Here is a 17250-nt window from a genome sequence, read left to right as displayed (position 1 = left end):
CAACAAGAAATGGCTCCTGAGAATGTACGGCTTTCTGTTGCCTCCCACTGTACAAAAAGACAGCAGCCAGAAATCAAAACACAAACTGGCTCCGTTTTTGAGATTCATGACATAAAGGCCTAGTTTTTAATTTACAAGGCTTTGTACTGTACTGGAATCAGGTACACTGCTCTATATTGTCCAGCTACACCTAAGTTTCTGCAACTAGACAAATATTAGAAAATATAATTAATAGAAGTCAGCCATCCTTGGCTAATATTAGGATGCATATACAGTAGCTGGAACAATGTTTTCCCTCTGCTGTGTCATCACATGCAGCTTGCATATTATGGCCAGTCCCAGGTCAGACCCGGCTGTAGATCCACTGAGCAAAGTATTTCACCTGAAGTCCTTCAGTTGTTCCAATGTGTAAACTTAACACTTTGCCAAGGTTCTGAATTAATCAAAATTGCACAGCCGCAAGTGTGGATTTCTCAGTTTGCTAACAGCTTAATCTCGTTCACTGCTCCCCACAGACAATCCACATTCAGATCTTGAGAATACATTCTGGAAGAACATTCCAAACAATAAGTCATTGTGCTGCAAAGTTAAGCCAACAGTGCAGGAATTTAATGCCACCAATTTCACACCCACTACAATTGATGGGAAGGTGACGTGTCAGAATCATGTTTAAACAGACCCTGGTCTGCTCAGTCTCATTAGGGAATTCATCCCTAATGCGCCAGATTTCTTAGACAGTGCAGTTGATGCAGTTGCTGTAAGTGACTTAAGTTACCCAACAGGAAATATTTTCCATTCCAAGGTATGAAAATAAGATTAAGTGCATATCAGGTTTAGTGGATTTCTTCATAAACAACGAGTGCATCTATTAATAGTTAAAATGAAGATGATCAGCTTTTGAAATGCTGTTTTGCTCTATGCAAAAAATTACTTGAAGTCTCCTGTCACAATACATAGATTACACAGATGAACAAAATTGTACCCTTTAAAAATGACCATTTTTTTTAATCTGAAATGTTCCGTATTACAATTAAGATATTACAAAATAAGACATGAATATTTTAAGCAAAACATTTTTTCCATTTACACAAACTGCCTAAATATCAGATGAAACCAGTGTCTTATTTTGTCTACAAAAAATAAAGCTTCCTCTGTATATATTATCTGTAGAAAAAAAGTATAGATATATATTTTTCTCCCTGTAAATCTTAAAAGAGATGGGTGATGTAAAGGCCAGCACTGCTGCCAGAAATGTGTTAAAAAAAATCATGAGACCTATAATTCCCCTGAAGTTTCCATACATCTTATATATGTCACAGCACATTTCCTGTAGAGGTTCTCGTTTTGCTTCTTGTATCTTGCTTCAGCTGCAGGAAACGGCACAGCGAAGGGGCAAGCGCACATGCTCAGTCACACACATTAGCATTTCAATGCAAGCAACAGGAAGTCCATTCCTCTTTCCCGAACTGCTGCACAGCTTCTACCTCACATCTAATCTGTAGCAGTGCTCCAAAACAAGACGCATACGGCATGGTTGCCATTCCATGCTCATAAAAAATAATTCTGATATTTCTTGTTGCTGTTTTTTCACCTGTAGATAGTTGGCTATGTTGTGAACCATTTCATGTAGTCAACCAAGTATGTTCTAACTAATCAGACCAGAATCTTTTTTTGTTTGGATATCAGACATGCAGTCAAATTAGCTGTTTATCAAAGCTTTGGCTACATAAAAAGATTAATAAAAAGAACAGAAAATAAATCATTTTACAGAAAAACATATCATCGTCACATAATCCATTCCCTGCCCCAGGTGTCGTTTGTGAAATTCCTCTCCTAAGATAGAGGTTATCTCAGCAGGTTACCATAGTTCTTATCTCAGTAGGGTGGGCTAGTTTTTCCTTTGCAGTCCACGTTCATAAAATAAAAAGCTATTTATCTCACTAACTCCAAGAAGTTCTTAGTAATTCTCTTCAATCTTCACTTCCTTCCCATGAAATAAATGTCTGGTGAAGTCCAGACAATATCACATAGTTTCTCAAGGACGTCTGACTTCCTCTAACATACTTTGACCCAGTGTCGCAAAACGCACGCAGCCTGGTGTCCTCCCAAAGCCGCCCTCGACGACGCTCCAAAGTTCAGGAGACGCCACACCAGGGGGCGCTATAAACAAGCACGCAGCAGCCATCTGCTCTGTGACCCTTCAGAGCTCCCAAGAGACAAGCTCAGCTCTCTTTGCTGTCCCGAATCACATCCACACTCTGAGCAAGCTTCTTAAAGGACGGTCTCAGGCAGGGGTCGCTGTTCCAGCACTCCGTCATGATCCGGTGGATCTACAGGCAGGTACACAACATTGAGAAGGATAATTCAGTGCCTTTGTCCATTTTAGGTCTGTTTCATAGCATGTTGACATCCTTGGACGGGCGACTGCAGCTAACAGAACTCCACTGGTCATGAATGGCTTACCTCTGTAGGACACCCATCCGGCAAGGGCAGCCTGCTACCTTGTTTGAGGAGCTCAATCAGGTGGTACACAATCATCTGGCCCTGCTTATCGCTTCCCATCATTCTCATGAACACCTGGAGCAAAGCCAACACAGGATGGACTTACTGGTTTATGAAGCCACCCAGAAGATGATTGGCAGAGTGAAATTATGCTACACAGAATGATCTATCCCACTAATATTAAGGAACAAACTATAAATATTATTGGAAAAAAATATACATTAAGAAAAACACGTTTCATAAAGGCAACCACATATTTGTTTTGGCTGTCTTATGGAAATCAGATTGGAAGTGTTAAAACCAGGAAAAAATGCTTCACAGAAGCCCAAAACTTACAGCTGGTGGGCTGTTGTTCTTGTTGCTGTGGGTGAAGAGCTCGTACAAGACAACTCCGAAGCTCCAGACATCAGAGGGCACTGAGAATTTGCTCTCTGTAAGAGATTCGGGGGCATACCTGCAGTAAGACACACACGAGGTCAGGACCTTAATGCACCAGCCGGAGACACAAAAGGAACCACAAAGAGGAACGTCAGCATCAAAAGAACCATGTCCATCAGCTTCAGTCTGCACTCAGCTCTCATCACACATCGGTGCCGAAAATTCTAATGTAAATAATGTAACAGAATAGACAGCAGCCCAGTAGCTAATTAGCGGCGGAGCAGTAAGACCTCCTCACCAGAAGATGGGGCTCTCGCCGGGCTCCTTCACTGTATAATACTCCTTGTCTTGGGGCAGCACTTTGGTCAGACCGAAATCCCCAATTTTCACCCTTAGTTCACTCTCCACAAGGATGTTGCGGGTGGCCAGGTCCCTGTGGATGTACCGTTTACTGGCCAGGTAGTCCATGCCCTATATGCAAAGGGGAAATCATTTACGTTTTATTTATTTCGCAGACACTTTTATTCAAAGTGACATACATTCTAGAGAGAAAGCAGGGTTAGGGCTGATTTACACTTGATGCTCAAAATGCATACGCATCAAGGCCGCCACGTGTTTTCTGCGTTCATTCCATGCATCGTAGGTGCACCTACGCCAGGAGTTAACGTGACGCGTACACGAGATGCAGTACCACCAAAAATTGAGGTGCCAGTACCTTTTATCATGGGATTATGTGTTTATATATGGTAGTTAGTATTAAAATAAAGTAAAGTAAAATCTGATATTTTAAGAATGAATGGCCTGAAGAACTGTATATTTTCAGAGGTAAGAGAGAAAATTTTGTAAGCACTAATGTGTCCCTCTGTGTACACTATCATGTGTATGAAGTACAATGAAACTCTAACTTGAAATTCTGAATTGCCTACTTTCATAAGCAACGTTATTTTTCAATACAGTTCTGGTATTTATAAATCTTGGTTATAAAATTTGCGGAGAGCGTGGGGTTTACATTTCCCTAGAACATTTTTATTGTTATAGGAAACTAAACTTAGCAAGCTATACAATTTTAATGACCTTTTCAGGATTATCTAACTCATTAGAACTTGAATTTCGAACCAACCAGTTCGGAAAAAAAATTACCTAGAGCTCGATCTGAATCTCAGAAGTCAAACTGTGAACGCCGACCTAAGATAACTTGTACACGCGGGGAAATGAGTCACATGGCACGTCTCTCAGCGGAAACAAAGGGTAACGCTTCAGTCTCAGTCTCACATTAGCTGTGATAGCACCGTGCATGTTTACACTAACTGAATACATATATTTAGACAGTAAAAATACATTTAGACAATGATAGACAGTAACAGTAATTATTATTATATAATAAAATACATTTAAAAATAAAGATTTCTTATTATTTTAATATTAATAATAAACCATTAATACGTTTAATTATAATAATATTGTTGGGCCGAGCGGGGACGAAACAGAGACAAAGGCGCAGACGTCAGGGTATCGGGGAATACGGGGTTTAATTACAGGTAAGGGAGACAAAACACAGACGGACAATACAATGACCGGACTGGGGAAACAAACTGAAACGCGGACGAAATACAGAAGCCTAATGACAACAACCAGAAACAGCTGATCACACGGGGATTCCACACGGGATTTAACGAGGGGGCGTGGCACAGGGAAGGAGCGGACGATCGGGGCAGGACACATTGTTTATTTTCTTACTTTACAAATTACTGTTTTGATAAATGTGCTTAGATGTGTTTAGCACAGTATATGCTCTTCTTGTTTTATCCGGTTCATTTTGTGTTTAAATGCTAAAAAAAACATATTTAGGTGTAATTTTTTGGGGCCAGGAACCAATGAATTGGTTTTCCATTATTTCTTATGGGGAAAATTCGATCACAACTCATACTTTTTAGGATTCAATCTGGAGTTCTGAACGAATTAAATTCGAGTTCTGAGGTACCACTGTACACATGTGTCAAACTCAAGGTCCGCTGGCTACATCCAGCCCGGCGTAGAATTATACCCGGCCCGCAAGATCATTATATATCTTTTTTTTAATGGCCCGGCGATATGAAGCACCAACAACACACAAATTATAAATCCCATAATGCAGTGCAACAGCTGCCTTACCGAACGTAGGCTACCTGCGATCATTCCCGCATCAATTACGTCAGATCAATCAAGCGTCTGTTGATGTATACAACCATAATTTCCATAACCATAAGTCAAAGCTAGCCCCTAACAATTGCCAAAAGAAAAGTTGATTCTGAAAACAGAGCCTTTCAAAACCGGTGAGAGGCTGAGTATATGTTTACTGAAATCGCAGGTAAACCCATGTGTCTTATTTGTGGAGCTAATGTGGCTGAGAGAGAATCTCCACAACACAGAACCTTATACCCCAAACATAAAAGAACCTGTTACCAAGAAAAGATGCCAAGCATCCAACTCTGACAGAATGGCATAAGAGCAAAGAAATGGAATGTTTTGATTTGTTATTTTAACTTTCACTTAAAAACACCATTTTTAGTTATATTTTCTTTTTTTTTTTTTGCAGTATATTCATATTTTAAAATATGTATAATTTTGATAGGATATATTTTTATGGAGAGCAAAATATTTTAAGTTATTTTAAATTTAAGTTTATTTATTTTGGAATAATATTGTATCCTGTCTGTTTCGATTCATATTTACGTTTAGTTTTAGTCTGTTCAATAAATGTTTATCCTGTTTGGCCCGCAACCTAAAGTGTGCTTCGAGTTTTGGCCCCCTGTGCAATTGAGTTTGACACCCCTGATCTAGTATATGTATAATATTAAAATTTACCGGTACTACTTTCGCATGAATGGGTGTACATCGTTTCATATCACAACCTCATACAAAACAAGTGAGACTGGAAACGTATGAGCCGACCAAGATGGTTTTCTTGCACTGCCCCCTAGTGTCTGCCTCCAGACAGAGGTAAACTACGCGTGTAAGTTCAGTCAGTACACTGCTTGCGTTGTGTATGCGTCACCTCACGTGAAGTATATCGCAGGCCTTAGATAGTCCCTAGAGCAACTAGGGCGAAGGGCCTCACTTAGGGGCCCAACTAGGGCAAAGGTCTCACTTAGGGGCCCAACTAGGGCGAAGGGCCTGGCTCTGGGGTCCAACTAGGGCAAAGGGCCTCACTTAGGGGCCCAACTAGGGCAAAGGCCTCACTTAGGGGCCCAACTAGGGTGAAGGGCCTCACTCAGGGGCCCAACTAGGGCAAAGGCCTCACTTAGGGGCCCAACTAGGGCAAAGGGCCTGGCTCTGGGGTCCAACTAGGGCGAAGGGCCTCACTTAGGGGCCCAACTAGGGCAAAGGCCTCACTTAGGGGCCCAACTAGGGTGAAGGGCCTCACTCAGGGGCCCAACTAGGGCAAAGGGCCTGGCTCTGGGGTCCAACTAGGGCGAAGGGCCTCACTTAGGGGCCCAACTAGGGCAAAGGCCTCACTTAGGGGCCCAACTAGGGCAAAGGCCTCACTTAGGGGCCCAACTAGGGCAAAGGGCCTGGCTCTGGGGTCCAACTAGGGCGAAGGGCCTCACTTAGGGGCCCAACTAGGGCGAAGGGCCTCACTTAGGGGCCCAACTAGGGCAAAGGGCCTGGCTCTGGGGTCCAACTAGGGCGAAGGGCCTCACTTAGGGGCCCAACTAGGGCAAAGGCCTCACTTAGGGGCCCAACTAGGGCAAAGGTCTCACTTAGGGGCCCAACTAGGGTGAAGGGCCTCACTTAGGGGCCCAACTAGGGCAAAGGGCCTGGCTCTGGGGTCCAACTAGGGCAAAGGGCCTCGCTCAGGGGCCCAACTAGGACAAAGGGCCTCACTTAGGGGCCCAACTAGGGCAAAGGGCCTCACTCAGGGGCCCAAAGGTGAAATTGCTCTGCCAGCTCTGAAATTTGAACCAGCGACCTTCCAATCACAGTGTCAAAGGTCAGGGAAACCAGAGTAGAGGTGAATGTAGATCGCACTACAATACTGGCTATTCCTACCATTCTCAGTATCCATACAAAACACAAACATACAAAATATATCACTATAATCAGACAAAACGTTACACGGCAATCAGTTTAGATTTTTCTAGAGCATAAAACAACATTTACTAAAACATAAATGGTGACAGTATCATGCCTTGCATATTTGGGAGGCGTAGTGGAGAAGCTTCTTGTGGTCAATGCGGTCTTTATTCTTGATGAGGTAATCTCGCAGGCTCCCAAACGGCAAGTACTCCATGACTAATCTCAGGTTCCTCCGCCCTGAAACAAAAAAAGGAGAACAATAACTTGAGGACTGAAGTACAGACCTGAGGAAAAGGTTTCTTTTCCTTTCATTGGAAAGGCAGGGGAACAAGTTCAACAGGTCACTGAAACCTTAAATTTTTTTTCTCGGCTGAAGCCTTGCCTTCACCAAAAGCACCTTTAGAACAGACAGGAACCTGAAGACTAAAAAAACAGGAACACAAGGGCCTTAGAGAAATGTCTGGCAGAATTTCATTTTGAGGTTTAACCCTGAAATGACAAACTCTGGACTCATTTCTTGTTCCAGTGGCACCGGCCTGTGTCAGCTTTCACATTAAATCATCATCATCATTACATTGTCCAATAAAAGCATCAGTGTGCTACTCTGATCCAATTCAGGTGACTTCTGTGCCTCTGTGACAGAATAGCAGGCAAAAGACATAGATGACATAGAAAATAACGAGTGGGTCAGATCACTCGTTAATTTATGAGTGAGGTTACAAACTATATTAGTCACAAAAGGTTTTGAGAAACGGTCATTAATCAACGAATGATCTTAAGTACAAGATAACAAAATGCCTCGCTCGCTCCCAAAGTTTTCGGAAAACATACTCCCTGAAAATGTACCTATATTTTTCAAATGATGCAGGGTTATTATATAATACAATGTTTCAAAGCATTTAAAAAAAAGTCCTATACTAAAGAATACTTCACTAGAGCAATGGAATGGGAATAAAACCTTCACTTTATTGTCGGGAATTAAGATGGACAGTAGTCTCCTCTTTTCCATGGGTCATACGTTTGAAGACCTACGACAGACGGCCAAAACCGTGGATAAAAGCAACCCATCTGCATATCCTATATATGACACGATTTTCATGTGCATTCATATGCTAAAGGTAAACTGACAAATTATACAGAGTAAAACATTACTAAGATTAAATACAGTAATAATAAAGTACATTATTACACAGTACTGTAGTCTCTCTCTCTCAAATGAAAGGGATTCTTACATTTTAGCCTTATTGTCAAGAGATGATAGAGCAATGAAAAAATACACCACCAGTCAACCGTTTCTGCACAACACAGGTTTTACCACTTTTCCGTTTCTTTCATAAACTGCTGATTCTGTACTCTTGTTAAGCATTGGTAAGTTGAGTGAACAACTGTCAATGAAAATATAAGTCAAATAAAACAAGCTTCATTTATAACATATATGACAGAGTATGTAACGGTGCATGTCTGACATCCTATTGACTGGTTATGTGGTGATGGCATAGTAGCATGTAATGTCCCATGTAGAAAGAACGCCTCAAATTTTCACTGGTGTAATAGAGGAGGTTATTTTGATGAATCAAAGATATACAATTTTCCTGCTAATAAATGTACTCAAATGGTGAACAAACTAAATATATTTGTTAGCAAAGAATATTATGAGTATTTCTAGTAAATGTTAAATAAGTAACATGCAAATGTAGAGAATACTCAGTGTGTGTAAAAACTTTTGACCGGTAGTGGAAAATTTATCAAGGGATGACTGAGCAATGAAAATCGTGCTTTTAATACATTTTTTATAACACAGACACTGCGATAATGCAACGAAGAATGTGATTAGTGAGAACACTAAAGGCGGACTAGGTGGGAGTCCTGCTGGGAAGTGCGGCTATGGGGACAATGGGAAATGAGTCATGTACTGGGTGCAGCTGGGCTGGTGGATTTCACCATGTTACAGCATGTACTTGTTGGGGCGTGGTTTGAAATTTTGAATAGTTTATTTCAGGAATTTTCCAAAAAATTTTTTGGACTGGGTTAATTCACGGATAACTGAAACCAAAATGACCAAAACCACGGATATGGGGGGTCCCACTGTATTTTAAAAAGATCCAACATTTTGACCAATGCAAACAGCTTGTAAGGCATAAATTCTCCCCTGCTAAGAATTATGGGAAAGTGGTTTCCTGGTACCTGCGCTGTAGCACACTCCCTTGTACTTGACAATGTTTTCGTGCTGGAGTGATTTGAGGATCTCGATCTCCCTCTCAAAGTCACGCAGGTGCTCGGCTGTGCTGTGTTGCAGTTTCTTCACTGCTACCACCTCGCCAGTGTTGTCCTGCAGAGGGTCGTACCTGCACATCTCCACACTTCCAAAGTTACCCTAGGAATCAAAAGCATGATTCATCAACAGTGTCACCAAAATCCTTATGCTACCATGCTCAAATGTGCAGAAATTAATCGTGCCAGTCGACGTTCTTCTTAGACAAGACAAGAAAAATAAACGGTGCATTCCATAAGAATATGGATGCTGTAAAGTCAGGTTAATACAAAAACAATCACAATTGCTTCTGCTATTGAATATACAAGTTCCAAATTCCAAGCTTCTCCTCAGATATGATGAGAGGGAATGGAAGCGAGCGCCCATGAACACAAGCACACATAACAGACACGGGCTTGGAATTACCTACCTTGCCAAGTTGCTGTAGGAATATCAGATGCCTCTCTTCAAACTGAGCTGGCTCATGGTTCTCAAAAGCACCAGAGAAGCCAAACCCCCGGCTTCGGTTCGGCAGCATATCGCTTTCAGCAAGTAGCTCATAGTCTAGGTTGGGGGAAATTTGGGGGGGGGGGGGGTTACAACATGAAAAAGTTAAATAGAGGAACTCTTGGTGAGGGGGGGCAGGGGGAGCGGCAATGATTAGGGTAATTCCTCTTTTGTGTATATGTCTCCATGATCACAACTAAGAAGAGCACCCCCCCCCCCCCCCCACATAAACCTTTCGAGTCCACCTCATGTGTCACATTCTAAATGTTCTGCATTCCCAACACAGTCAGACGGTAGGCTGCAGAGGTGAGTCCTGCTCACCGGGAGTGAAGAGACTGTTGAGGTCACGGATGATGGCTTGGAAAGATGGCCGGAACAGCGGCTCGTAGTCCATGCAGTTGTTGATCAGGGTTGCCAGCTCTGTCCACTTCGGTGCAGGTAACTGGTGTCGATCCTCATAGAAGAGGTTTTTCTGCAGCAGGGAATAGATCATTTGCTACCCAATGTGGACCTAGAATGTCTGAATATGTCAAATATTCAGGAGGACAGAGAAGTAATTCTGGACACAAAGACATTGGCGACATTTGTGGACCCTTCTCACCTTGGAAGAATCGAGGGTGCTGAGTGGTTTGTCCCCACCGCTGCAGATCTCCCATAGGGTCGTACCAAAGGCCCACTTGTCTGTTGCCAGGCTCAAGTTCCTAGGGTCTTCTATGCACTCAGGTGGTACCCATGGGATTCGCTCCATCAGAACTGGGGCAAATTTAATGAGATGTTTAAGTACTTTCCGTTTAGCACAGGAACTCAAGGTGTGACGGCCACTTTGATGTCTGTGTCTTTACTTTTTCACTATCCATCTGACATAGAGTCCAGGCTACTCCACTTGGCTGTGATAGGCTTCCGGACCCCCTGTGACCCTTGATCAGGATAAGTGGTTAGTGTATAAATATACCATGATGACTAATAAACACAAGTCTTTAGTACTGTTACAAGGTAGGAAATCCACAGATACCACAGCAACAGAGTGAGAGTAATGTGGGTTTCTCCCCGCTTCCTGATACAATTTGATAACCTCATATGATTATTAACCTACCACATGACCAACAGAGAGTAAAAAAACATTAATTCTCTGGCAATTTGGCCGAGTGTGGAGCAGGAGTAAAAGGACACTCACTCTCTTTGGGCAGCACCAAGATGCTGATGCCTGGGTCGCTCAGCTTGATGAAGGGGGGGCTCCCAGACTTTCGGTCCTCCTCCCTGATCAGCAGGATGTTTTTGGCGCAGACGTTACCGTGGATTAGGTTCTTGCCCTCCTGTGAGGTAAGTTCTGCTTAAACTCATGCAAAGTTTTTCTTAAAGAATGAATCCAACACACCAATTTCAGAGATAAAGATCTGTGTGACACCCACAATGTGCGGCCACATTTGTGTTTGTACGTTGCTGATGTTTGACTATCCTTGGCATGACATTATCGTTGATCTCATTTGTTTCACGATGTATTGTAAAGAAAAGGAAGGATAATAGTCATGTTGGTAATATACTGTGTTTAAGCCCTTAGTACCATGTAAATAAAAAAAAGAGAAACAGTGGTATACGGTCGACCAGCAGGGTTTTCTCTCAGAACTGAGAGACTTTCATGAAGGCCAGACATGGAGTTCATTGTCTCCTTTTTCACCCTGTTTAACAGGTTTTAATCTAGTACTGGGAATCCAGAAAGTGTTACATCTGCTCGGCTGCTCTAGTCCAATCAAGGAAAATTACAGATTGTAGTGAAAATCAGGTATAACCATAAATAAGAAATAAAAGTAAATGTGTATGGAAATGGACTGTTTTGATGTGCATGGCAATGCCCAGAGACTGTTCAGATTGTATGACTTCTTTGTTCTCAAAGCCGGGTTGACAGCCAGCCGCAGCCCTTTTCTGCCGACATGGGGTCTCCTACCAAGAAGTGCATGGCCCACGCCAGCTGCTTGGCCACCTCCAGCTTCCATGTGATGTTCACAGAATTCTTCTTCTTCTTCAGGTAGGTGTCTAGCGATCCAAACCGAACATACTCCTGGACCATGATGTCTGCAAACCCACAAGATCATCACGCCTTCACCAAACGAATTACCTCTGTATTTACACTAAAAGATTCACAAGATCAAAATTACAGGCAGAAACGGTGCCCCAGAAAGTCCTGATGCTGTCAGCCATGGCTGCCTTACAATGAGTACCATAATGAGTACTACAATGAGTACCATAATGAGTACTACAATGAGTACTACAATGAGTACCATAATGAGTATTACAAAGAGTACCATAATGAGTACCCATGAGCATGGGAGAATTTGATTACGATCACACTACCAAGCTGAAGTAGTTCAAATTAAATTTTTTGACTGAAAGTGACTCAGACTGTCCTGACTTTCAGGGCTGTGTGGCCACACAAATCCAATCTTTTCAAATCAGATTTGAGTCACTTTCACACATGGTCCAATATCAGATACATATCTGGTTTGTGTCCACGTGATATGAATGAGAACGTTCAGATCAGAATTCATGTGTTTTTTTTGCCTATACGCATATGCTGAGAGATTTGTGTCGTTGGTGCTGCAGATGACCCTTGCAAAAATGTACCACTGTGCCCATGCAAACCGTTTCATAGGACAGATGCGTTCACATTACAGTTAGATACAGGTCACTTGTGACAGGCAAATCTGATCTGAGCAAAAAATTGGAACTGGAGGACGAAACGTGTAATGTGAATGCTGCCTTGATGAGCTTGCTTGGTGAAACACGGTGGATACTTACTCTCCTCCCCGCACACACAAACACCGTAGTTCAGCAGTAAGTGCTTATGCGAGAGCTGACTCATCATGCTGGCTGCCTCAAAGAAAGACTGCAGAACAGAAGACAGACCATGAATACAGCCATGCATCTACAAAAGCAAATCAGATTCCCATGACTGAGCAGTTGTGCACCTTTTTGGCTACAGCTACAAGGCTATAAAATGTTGTTACATAGCTGAAAGTTTTTTCCAAAATGACTTCATTCGTACCCTCTACACAGCTGAATATTTTATGGAATCAAATCAAGTTAAGTACCTTGCCAAACTGACACTTTGCCTGGATTGGAGTTTGAACCAACAACCGTCATAGTTGCTTTATGACTGACCTCAGAGTAATTCCGGTGTGCTTTATCCAGAATCTTCACAACGACATCTGTCTCATACATTTTTTCACAGTCTCCAAGCTCCTTGCGGATGCCTTTGAAGATCTTTGTGAATGTTCCCTGCCCCAAGCTTTCGTGCTGCGAAAACACAAACACACAATGGCCGTTTAGGTGCTACCAAATACTACATTTATACACAAACACAGACCTTCAATCCATTGTATACAATATGAAAACACAGTATTGTCCTTTCAAATGAAAGTGCATTCCATCAATAAAATGATACATTTATTGAAAATCTGGCATTAATCAAATGCATAATAATAATAATAATTATTATTATTATTATTATTATAGCCTGACAACTTCAATCATTATTATTATTTTTATTATTATTATTATTATTATTATTATCATTACTACTACTTCTACTGGTATTGGTAATATTAATATTACTTGAGGTTGCTTTGCTGGATAATGGATAATATCACATATGTTAACCTGGAATCTGAGAAAGCCGTTGAGGAACATTCATATTTTCCTGGAATGTTCTACCACACTGACTAAATACTTGGGAAATGCTTGGAATATGCTAGCATGTGTTCAGTATTGCTGACAGGTTTCAATAAAGGATGGGCACGTAGTGAAATCTCACTGATAAAAGTAAACCTGCTTTTATAAGCTAGCAATTCAATTTAATCAATGCAAATTCTCCAGTGCTAATCAAAGGCTTTTCAATACATTTAAAACATGCTAAAATTATTATTATGTAACAGTGTTTGATTCTGGGTCTTAAAAAAACTGTGGGCTGATGTTGGAAAGGATCAGTTTTCTGAGATGTGGTTTGCTGATCTCTAAAAAACACCATCAAACCACAGACTGTCACAAAAGCCAGTCAGCACAGAACTGTGGGACCACTTGAATATCAGTCTTTACTGGAACACAGACCATCATCTGTATACTAACAAGTCAACATGTAGATGGCAGATTTTAAAAACATCTGCCATAAAATGCATAGAGTATGTAAAATTTAACAGTTAATCACAAATAACTTATAAAAAGAATGAAAAAAGTGAGTGTATCTGTGCGGAAGAGAGCCGATGTCAGCAGACTGACGCGTATGGACTGTCAGAGGCCCTTACTATCTCTATGTCCTCCTTCTTGATCTTGTGGAACACCATCTGGCTGATGTTGCGCCTCTGAATGGAAGATGAAAGTAGTACCTCCGTAACTGGCTCATTCCTGCACACCAGCAAGTTAGACTTTTCTGTAGAAGCAACAAAAAAGACACTGTGAAAAACGGCACCGTAAAAAATGACACTGTGAAAATTGACACTGTGAAAAATGACACTGAAAATTGACACTGTGAGATGAGCCATATACTGCCAAAAGGTTAGCCAAAACTTCCACAATTTTGACTAATGTCAACAACACAAAAAATAGTGTTACTTCACTCATACAAAAAAAAAACATTTATATTGATTCAATGCTGTGGGAACGACAAGAATGTATTCCCTGGGTGGCCCAGTCCCCCCCCTCCCCCATTTAACCTCTACTCCTCCCACCCCCCCCACCTGTAAAATCTCTAGCCTCCCTACTCTAGTCTTGGACAGTATATAATTTCTAACACTGTCATACTATCCATATGTTATGCCATGGTATAAGGTCATTTGACAGAATCTTCAAGTGCAACACGATTCTAGTATCTTGGCAGGGAGTCCTCCACTATAAAATTCAATGGGGGGGGGGTGTTCACCCACAACACACTTCTTCAAATCAAAACACTACGGTGCACCCGCTGCTGTAAAACTACCCAGGCCATCCCTACACACTGTTCGGGGGGGGGGGGGGAGGTTCCCACAATAAATTTCACGGCGGCCACCATCCTCTGCTGACGACTATTAGTGCCAGTGTGTCTCGAACATACCTGTCAAGTTTTGGATTTGAAAATAAGGGAGATTTTCCGGCACCCACCGCGAGCCATCCCACCCCCCCACCACCCCAACCAAGCTCCAGTATCCCTTACATTTTAAGACAGGTGTACAAGAGATCTAAAATAACCACTTGTCATTTACATTTTATTTTCATTACACATTTTCTTTTAATTTCTCATGTTCACTCATGTGGCTCTCTTGCATTCACTAATGACTTATACAGATTTGTTGCAGACTTTGTATCCTTGTTGAAGTCGTCACAGAAGGTGAAAGTAACGTTGTTTTTGGCACACAGCGTTGCCATTTTAACCTCCGCATTTATGACCTGGTTAATGTTGTAAATGACCTGCAGACTAATGAAGGTGGCAGTTCTCGCGAGGCTACTGACAGTTGTTTGGAGAGGCAGAGGAATTTTTTTTTTAATGATATTATAATACGGGAGATTTACGGGAAAATACTAATACGGGAGGACGGCGGGAAAGAGGGGTAAAATACGGTAGTTTCCCGGCCAAAACGGGAGACTTGACAGCTATGGACTCGAAATGAAATCAGATATAGATTTTCATCCGTATAACACCTTTGTGCGGTAATACAATATATCAAAGGGTCAATAGAGTGATAATACCAAATACAGTTATCCTTTACACAAGGTCAAGCGACTTCTGCAGTCACCCTTCACTTTGCTGCAATTAAGCCACATTGCTTCAGTTTTGCTGAGGTCTAGATTTCCCCCCGTGAAAAGCGTCTGCTAAGTTTGTATAAGATCCAGCTAATAATTCTAAGAACTTGTGCTGAAAATACCAAGTGTTTGAGGTTGCCCTTCTCTTCACTATCACTATGCAGTGCTCCTTTACTTTTGGTGCAAATCGTTTCAAAATTAGTTCCAGATCTTCCCCATATAATGTGTCTGCAAAGTTTGAAAAAGATCTGTGAAATATTGCTAGAATGTATCTTCTACAATTGTCCTTTCCTTCATTGTTGCCACTTAGCACTGCTGCCTTAATTTTGGGGTTATATGCCTCAAAATGAAATCAGGTGCAGATCTTCATCCATGTAATAAGACCCCTCAAATACTTCTAGATTTTTCACAAGGTCAAATGTCTCATGCAGCCTCTCAGCATTGTTTTTTTGGGATAACAGGTCTCAAAATTTGAGCAGGTCCAGTCCTTTACCTATACAATGAGTCTGCAAAGTTTGGAAAAGATGTGCCAAACCTTTGGCCTTGGGCGGACAGCACTTGGTGAACTGGAAGATATGTCCGTCTGAGCGCACGGTCTCCTTCTGGTAGCAGTGCAGCAGCTCCAGCAAGCTTCTGAAGGTCTTCTTGGCCCCACTCAGGCTGTACTCCCCTACCGATGCCCTGGTGATCTGGCAGTGCTTGTACTCCATGGCTCCATCCGACTGAGTACCAGAAACACGGAGGGAGGGAGGGCATGACACACCCACAGAGAGCCAGGCAATGTTCTCAGCCAAGAAAGAATTGTAAAGTTTCTGCAAGGAACTGCAAGGAAGATCTGAGAGAGACTAATGCTGTCAGCTGCAGAGAGTGCACGATTACGTACGAATGAACACACTTTCTCACAACTGGGGCTTTTTTAACCCGTCACCAAATCCACTGCCAATATTTGTGTTCAGTTGTACTTGAACAGAAATCTGCAGCATATCACTTCATTTTTGCACATGTAATGTAGTGTATAATGTAGTGTGTTTCATAGATGCTCTTCAGACTGTTCCTCTGGGTGTCCAGAATGTACCTGCAGTACTTTAGATCAGTGTTTCCCAATCCGGTCCTTGGGGACCCAAAGCCGGTTCATGTTTTTGCTCCCTCCCAGCTCTCTGCCAGATAGTCCACATTTTTGCTCAGTAGGGAGCTGGTAGGGAGCAACATCGTGAACAGTCTGCAGATCGGGGACCGGATTGTGAAACACTGCTTTACATAACAAAATGTACCGCACTGGCGTGCTAAACTCACCCCTACTGCAAAAGACAGGAAGTACTTGTCATAGTCTTTGGGGCTGCAGCGCAGGATGTAAACACCACGCTGGTTCCCAGACCTCCGCAACTTGTTGCTAGCAAACTCCATCCTGTGGCCGGAAAGAGGCATTGCAGTCTACATTAGAAAACCACAAGCAGCCAGGTGAGACAAGAAGCAAGTCAGTGAACAGCGCCATGAAAACTCTGAGAAGGCAGCAGCAAAAGCTGAGGTTTTCACAGAGGGTTCAGTCACACAGAATACAATTTTATATGTTACATAAGGAAACTAAATTAACCACAAAGCTTGAAAGGGATTACCTGCTGCAAATAGAATTAAATCACACAGCAAATACTTTGGAGTAGCTAGATTTCAACGGTACATCTGACAGAGGTGAGGACTCGAGTCACTGACTTGCAACTCGACTCGGACTCAAATCACAAATTTCATGACTGATGGTACGACTTGGACTTGACTTGGACTTGAGGGCAATGACT

At 42.1% G+C, this 17250-nt stretch overlaps 1 protein-coding gene across 8 annotated transcripts in view; it reads right to left on the bottom strand.

Annotated features, from left to right (window-relative positions):
• Positions 1-571: 571 nt before the first annotated feature.
• Positions 572-17250, bottom strand: part of jak2a (Janus kinase 2a) — a 47732-nt gene continuing 31053 nt past the window's right edge. For all 8 annotated transcript variants that reach the window (XM_023831900.2, XM_023831905.2, XM_023831906.2 and 5 more), the window contains 16 exons: positions 16754-16865; positions 15996-16182; positions 13990-14114; positions 12851-12985; positions 12488-12575; positions 11637-11764; positions 10869-11007; positions 10296-10447; positions 10016-10166; positions 9618-9751; positions 9121-9310; positions 7049-7173; positions 3179-3351; positions 2839-2956; positions 2464-2577; positions 572-2330 (listed from right to left, as the gene is read on the bottom strand). In XM_023831900.2, the coding sequence (XP_023687668.1) occupies positions 2223-2330; positions 2464-2577; positions 2839-2956; positions 3179-3351; positions 7049-7173; positions 9121-9310; positions 9618-9751; positions 10016-10166; positions 10296-10447; positions 10869-11007; positions 11637-11764; positions 12488-12575; positions 12851-12985; positions 13990-14114; positions 15996-16182; positions 16754-16865 (2179 nt within the window). In that variant the 3' untranslated portion in view covers positions 572-2222. The remainder of the gene's footprint in view (positions 2331-2463; positions 2578-2838; positions 2957-3178; positions 3352-7048; positions 7174-9120; positions 9311-9617; positions 9752-10015; positions 10167-10295; positions 10448-10868; positions 11008-11636; positions 11765-12487; positions 12576-12850; positions 12986-13989; positions 14115-15995; positions 16183-16753; positions 16866-17250) is intronic.

The sequence above is a fragment of the Paramormyrops kingsleyae genome, chromosome 7 (assembly GCF_048594095.1).
Source record: "Paramormyrops kingsleyae isolate MSU_618 chromosome 7, PKINGS_0.4, whole genome shotgun sequence".
NCBI classification, from domain to species: Eukaryota; Metazoa; Chordata; class Actinopteri; order Osteoglossiformes; family Mormyridae; genus Paramormyrops; species Paramormyrops kingsleyae.
This window is presented reverse-complemented; position numbering and strand designations above follow the sequence as displayed.